The following is a 6266-nucleotide window of genomic DNA, read 5'->3' on the forward strand; positions in this document are numbered from 1 at the left end:
GAGAACCTGGGGGTTTATTCAAATATGGGGGAGATGCAGACATTTGTGGTGAATGAAGATTTAGTTTTTTGTGTAGGTGTTTGGATCCATTCGAATGAACTATGATCTCTTACAAGAAAGGGAAAGGGGAAATTATGTGTTTTTAAAACATGGCATAGACATAAACTAAAACAAAAACATATATGGGCAACAACTATTTCTGAGGGGTTTGTGTTATTAGTATTATTAGGGCCCGAGCACCGACAGTGCGGAGGCCCTATTGAAATTGTAATAATTATTTATTATTGAAGTTTGAGTTTGATAAGGAAGTTGTGGAATCACTGTTATATAAGTAAGCAAAAGTTGAAACTTAACAACCAACTTATCTAGATTAGGGGTCATTATGAGATGTAAAGTTCAAAGAGCTGTTTGTTATGTGGAAATAATGGCTTCAATTTGCTGCAAGAACCAAATGAACAGTAATTGAGTGCGCTTAAGCCAAAGACCAAGACAGCAGGGAATTTTATCATTATGGTTACTTTACTTTTTATGTACACACGGGAGTCAAGTCATTCTCAGTATTTTACAATTACAAGTTTCGATGTACAATCATTGTCTTATTGTTTCACTTAAGATGACGGACCTTTGATGTGTTTACACAATTATGCAAACACAAATCTTTGATTTTGTTGCCGCAAGAGAACTGTGGATGTTCTGCTAATTGATGTTTCTTTTGGATGGGATGATGGAAGCTGGAGAGATGGAGAGCCATCAACGGGGTGTGGCGAGCATCCTGAACTCGTCTGGGGAATGGGTAAAGCCCAGCACACCCTCTAAGCTGGGCATTTCTCCAGGAACAGGAGAGAAGGTGAAGCGTTGGAGGAGGGACGTAAAGAACAGGAACAGTTCCATTCTGGCCAGGGGCTCCCCTAAACACACACGTTTACCTGGACGCGGAGACAGATGAGATTGAAGGTTCTGCACTTACAACCTATTAGAAATGTTTCGGTAGCAACTCTTGTAAGACAAGGAGTTTAAAAGAAATCAACGAGTGTAGAACGAACCTGCTGAGAATGGCAAGAAGGCGTCTCTCCTGTGGAACTGACCCTCTGCATCCAAGAAATGGTCGGGATTGAAGCTGTCTGGAGTCTCCCACTCATTCTTATCAAACAGCACAGATGATAGCAGTGTAGTTATACCTGTGCCCTGGAAAGAGTCATGCAATTCTTTTTTAGCCAGCTGTGAATGAATCATTGGCAAATTTCACGACTTGACATTCATCTGAGTGTGGACACAACAGCCTTCTACCTTGGGTATAAAGTATCCTCCCAGTGTGGCGTCTTTACTCGCCATTTTGGGAAATCCCATCGGAACAATGTTTCCCATCCTTTGAGTCTCGTGGATGGCGGCGTCAGTGTAGGGCAGGTTGGGTCTGTCAGCCATAGTTGGCTGACGAGACTGTCCTATAACCCTGTCTATCTCTTCTTGGACTTTCTCTGCAGAGTGAGGCAGCAGAGCCATTACCACAAAATTGGCCATTAAACACAGCACTCCAGTCTTTAACATAATTAATGAGGATGAATTGACTGACTCTGTATCTCTGGGTAGTTTATCATGTATACGAGCGCCCAGCGTAAAGTGGTGGCGGCTGTTTCCGTCCCGGCCTCGATCAGGTCAAGCGTGCAAATCAGCAGGGTTTCAATGTTGAAGCCAGCCTGAGGATCATCTTTATTCTAATGAGTCAGCAATAAAACAGGTTATTTTATAACATTACTCACAGGGCTGCGGCCTTCATACTTTTTCATACAATTCACTGATGCAACATGATATTTAACAGTTATTCTCATCAAGGACTTTAACATCTTAATTTCCCAATAGATAATAAAGACACAGACACCACTCCCTCTCAGGATAGCTCACTGAAGCTGTTATGGCACCAGTGCTGAGCAACTATACAAAGATCCTGTTTAGGTACGACACAGTGTAAAAATCTTTTATAGGCATAGAAGGATGGATTTCAATCTGAGCAGAAATCTGTAATTGTTTAAAAGGCTTGTGTGGGTAGGCAGGTCAGGTCTCTAACAGTGGAAGAAATAGATATTCATACTGTTTTCTTGTTTTGTCCATGTTATGATAATGGGCTGATTAATAGTGTTTCTTTGATAAAGGTTCCACGATGGGAAAACAAGTCACTTAGTTTAACAAAATCCCACTTACTGAAAGCATAATAAAGACCATACCTTCTCAATCCCAGACAGGTATACGTCTATATAATCTCGAGGGTCTTCAGCGTTCCACTCCTCCTGGTGCTTCTCTACTTCCTTCCTCAGGAACTCTGTGATCTGTGCGTAGTTGGCGTGGACTTTCTGGTGAGGCCCTGGCAGGTACTTGAACAAGCCAGGGAAGGCATCATACAGCTGTTTGATGAGACACAGTCTTGTCAGCCATAGACAAGGTTTCTATTTTCATTTGAAAATGTTTTTGTTTTACTGTTAGAAAAGTCTATGTCCAACGTACCTTTTTATATACATTTTGGTACAAGTCTGCATACATCTCTATCTGTCTTAAAGGAACTGGATGTAGCATATCATGCTGCCTCACTGAAAATGATATGAACGTGTTCAGTGAAAATCATTGTGGTTTATAGAGGGACCACCTGTATCCTTTTTTTTTTTTTGCTTTAGTGCTGTTACGATAACACAAGATGGCGAGCGCAGTTTGTTTTTTGATCACAAGATAATACTTCATACAGGAATTACCTGAGTCTGAGGAGAACCAGCGAGCAGAATGGCCTCATTGTCCAGCTCCAGAACCCTGCGAAAGCTTTCGTCACTGTATTCGAAGCGATGCCCGAACACCACAGAGGAGATGATGTTACCGACTGCAGTGATCAGGGTGTACTGGGGGTTGAAGGGTCTTCCTGGGAATATACAGTAGTCAATTCAACTCAAATGATAAATCCCACCGGAAAAATCACAGATGATTTACGCAAAGCTACAGTATCTGCTTGCCTTGTTCCTCTTTGAACGCTTCACAGAGACAGTTGCTTTCCACTTCAATATATTTCTCCAGGGACTTCCGGCCCTCTCCGAAGTGACGCAGGTGAGTGTTGGCAAACTTCCTCTGCTTTTTCCACAAGTAACCATTGCTCAGTGCGATGCCTGTGTGCAGGTCACATTAGCTTGTTGACAAACAGAACAAAGATTCATGCATGTAGTTTCAGAATAACGTGAATACTAGGCAAAGTTTATTGATATGATGCCTTTTCATGTGTTTGAACCATTGTCACTAATGACAACCTCCAGTACTTTGAACAGATACTGTTAACAGTTGTGACTCTCTAACCTCTCCTGTACTGTATGCCTATTGGGAGGGATGAGATGTCAGTGCCTACGTTTTATCGCCACACAGATGTGGCATTCAAAAATGATCCAGTAGTTGCATGCGCATTGGTTGTCGATATCAAAATTTCTAGTCAAATGCTTCAACACAGCATAAAAACGATTTAGTTGGAGAAAAAACAGCTCTTGCAACATTCATTCATTGACTCACCGAGGCCTTTGAAGACAACATGGAAGAGAGGAACGACGGGTCGATCCACGAAGCTGTCCAGCTGGATGACGAGTGCCTCTTTGACCATCTTGTGTCCTGAAATAAACACCATCCTCTCGCTGCCTCTCCTCAAGCTAAACACTGGCCCATACTCCTGAGCCAGCTGGATGGAAAAATAAAAAATTACTCATCAAGAGAGAGGATATTTTTTTCAGAAGAAATGCATGTGTGTGTGTGTGTGCAGAAAAGCATGGACAGATTTTCACCAAACTTTGTATGAATCTCATGTTGTTGTCTCTCGCTCTGGCTCATAGTATACTCTATAGGCTACCATGTTTTTGTTCCCATGCTACTGTAGAGATATTTGCAGCACTCCTTACTCCACTTCTCTCTCTCTCTCTCTCTCTCTCTCTCTCTCTCTCTCTCTCTCTCTCTCCCCCACAAGGTCATTGGCTCATTAAAACATCCATACTGTTTTTACTTTCCTCAGGAGGAATTAGTCCAATTGGTACATACAACTTGTACAATTGTTTGTTGCTATGACAAGCCTCCAGCTCTCAACAGGCAGACAGACCTACCCTCACTGTGCATATGGTGCACATTGTAATGTACTGCGTGTGTGTTCGTAAGGCAATACCACTTAGTAGCAACATAAGAAAATTGGGGTTTACACAACACGTGCGTATTCCATGGTCCCCATATAAATATTTAGTTATTCTTGTTTGTTTATATATATAAACAAGAATAATAACAAGTTATACCAGACGTTAAATCAGAAACAGAGACACCTTAAGATCCATCCTATAGGGATGGAGGAGGTGTATGTAGGAGCCAGGATAGGAAAAGGTTTAAAAGGAAGCAGTAAGATTTGTAATGATGAAGATGCTTTACATTGTATGTGAAATATTTGGCCAATTTGGTTGTCATGTTGACATAGATACTCTCTGTAATTTGTCCATGGATACTAAAGAGCGACTCTACTGTGGTCATGCACACTCTCTATGAAGTGTCTTTGTTCATCTCACCTTCTCCATTGTTTTGAAGTCAACTCCGGTGAAGACATTTCCTACAAAAGGCAGTGCCCATGGTCCAGGTGGAAGGTTGTGAGGCCTCCAGTTTCTAATCACATCAGTCAAAAGCAACAATGCAAAACCAAACAGGAGCCAAACAGATAAGTCCAAGTAATCAAAAATAGCTTGAAAAATCATAATGAAGATGTTTCAAACAGCCCTCTGAAAAATCTGTGTCGATCCCCTCACATGCGGGCGAGGAATGGAGGAGACCACGAAAAAACAGGCTCGACCAGGAAATGTTACATAATGGTGTAGGCCCCACAGGACCTTTGGCCTACGTTTTGAAGTGATAAACAGGACTGAAGCTTGAGCTCTTCCAGCTGACTGCTTACTGATAAAAAAAATACTTTCAGTGATCACTTATTATCAATAAATTAGTAAATACAATAAGGTAAGAATATGTATTGAAATATATCATGTTTAATTTCATTCTAGACCCTAGTGTCAGTGCTCTGTCTTTATCTCCATCACAGGTCAAACCTCCTCCAAGGGGATAATGAGCCAGAAACAAGCGTCTATAAGTATCAAAGAATGGACTGGAAGAAAACACTGGACTTATCTTTATTATGTAGAGACACCACTGATGGATTCATGGGCAGGACGTGCTGCTGATGCAAACAGGAAAACAGAAAGACCAGCAGATAAGTTTCATATAGTCTCAGCTGTGTTTAGTCACGGCAGCTCGCTTATATATCGCTCTAAAACATCTAATCATAGATAAGTGAAGGAATGGAGATGCTGTCCTCAGTGTCCTCTGTATATAAACCATAAATGGCTGCACCATAAACTATAAACCCCTTCTTTTGGTAATCGATTTCCCTCATTATAATGTAAATATTACTCAATAAGTTCATACTTTTCATGAATTTTGCTTTATACATTTTCTGGAATTTACCAATATTTGAGCAACATTTTAATTCATTGTGCAATGTAATGGGTGCATACGGACATTTGATATACTGTAAACAAGCAAAGTAACTTAAGTTTATTATTGAGTGAATGTTTTTTTTATTTAGATAAGATGTTTTCACTGATGTGTAAGTATCTATATTGTATGATTTGTCGTTTTTACCCTTAAATGTGCCACTTTATTTTTAAATACTTTATATTTACATTGGAAGTTACCATGTTTTTTTTACAGTAGCCCAGACTATGTTTTGTGTATGTGGGCTGTTGCATAATGTATGCCCCCCCCCATCCCCCTGTTTTTTTCCCCTATAATTAAATGGCATGCACTAATGACATGGCTGTGAAAACCCTGCTTTCCAGACTACAGTTTTGTTTCTGAACACATGAAAATACCCACAACTTATGGAAAGGCTTAAAAAACATTTTATCTCTTTGCCACGAAAATTGCCAAATTCTTTCTCACTTGCTGCACTTACTCTTGAGTACTTGCCATCAGTTGTTTGGCTGTGTAACAAAATATAATAGAGTTGGGAGAAGATTATCTACCTTATCGTAAGGCTGTTCCTAATAGGACCAAAATGATTCCCTTGTAGATTTAATGAATCAAACTCATCCGCAGTATTGTGTATTCACAGGTAAGCGTGTGTTTCTTTGGGAACAGCTTGCCAGTGTAGCCCACATTATAAAACAAGTGAGCACATATTGAGAAAAAGGGAGAATGTAGACTTTGACATGCTGTTACGTTTCTAGCCA

The 6266-nt window shown here is 40.5% G+C and overlaps 1 protein-coding gene across 2 annotated transcripts; it reads right to left on the reverse strand.

Moving 5' to 3' along the window:
• Positions 1–498: 498 nt before the first annotated feature.
• LOC128447642 (cytochrome P450 2J2) lies at positions 499–6204 on the reverse strand. Of its 2 annotated transcripts, none has more exons than XM_053429885.1 (10): positions 6060–6204; positions 4557–5212; positions 3532–3694; positions 2991–3140; positions 2739–2899; positions 2220–2396; positions 1571–1712; positions 1288–1475; positions 1044–1185; positions 499–926 (listed from the first exon to the last, which is right to left on the reverse strand). In XM_053429885.1, exons 2-10 carry the CDS (start codon positions 4737–4739, stop codon positions 751–753), a joined length of 1482 nt encoding a protein of 493 aa, XP_053285860.1. In that variant the 5' UTR covers positions 4740–5212; positions 6060–6204; the 3' UTR covers positions 499–750. The 2 variants fall into 2 exon arrangements, with proteins under 2 accessions (XP_053285860.1, XP_053285861.1); XM_053429886.1 differs by having other exon boundaries at positions 4557–5209; positions 6060–6198.
• Positions 6205–6266: the final 62 nt, after the last annotated feature.

This window comes from Pleuronectes platessa, chromosome 9, assembly GCF_947347685.1.
Source record: "Pleuronectes platessa chromosome 9, fPlePla1.1, whole genome shotgun sequence".
NCBI classification, from domain to species: Eukaryota; Metazoa; Chordata; class Actinopteri; order Pleuronectiformes; family Pleuronectidae; genus Pleuronectes; species Pleuronectes platessa.

Bases quoted from the DNA above. Each gene is read 5' to 3' on its own strand.
- LOC128447642 (XM_053429885.1), bottom strand. From the start codon at position 4,739: ATGATTTTTCAAGCTATTTTTGATTACTTGGACTTATCTGTTTGGCTC. The intron at 2,900-2,990 runs GCAAGCAGATAC...GTATATTCCCAG, and splicing joins AGCGTTCAAAGAGGAACAAG to GAAGACCCTTCAACCCCCAG. The intron at 927-1,043 runs GTTCGTTCTACA...CTCCGCGTCCAG, and splicing joins CTTCTTGCCATTCTCAGCAG to GTAAACGTGTGTGTTTAGGG.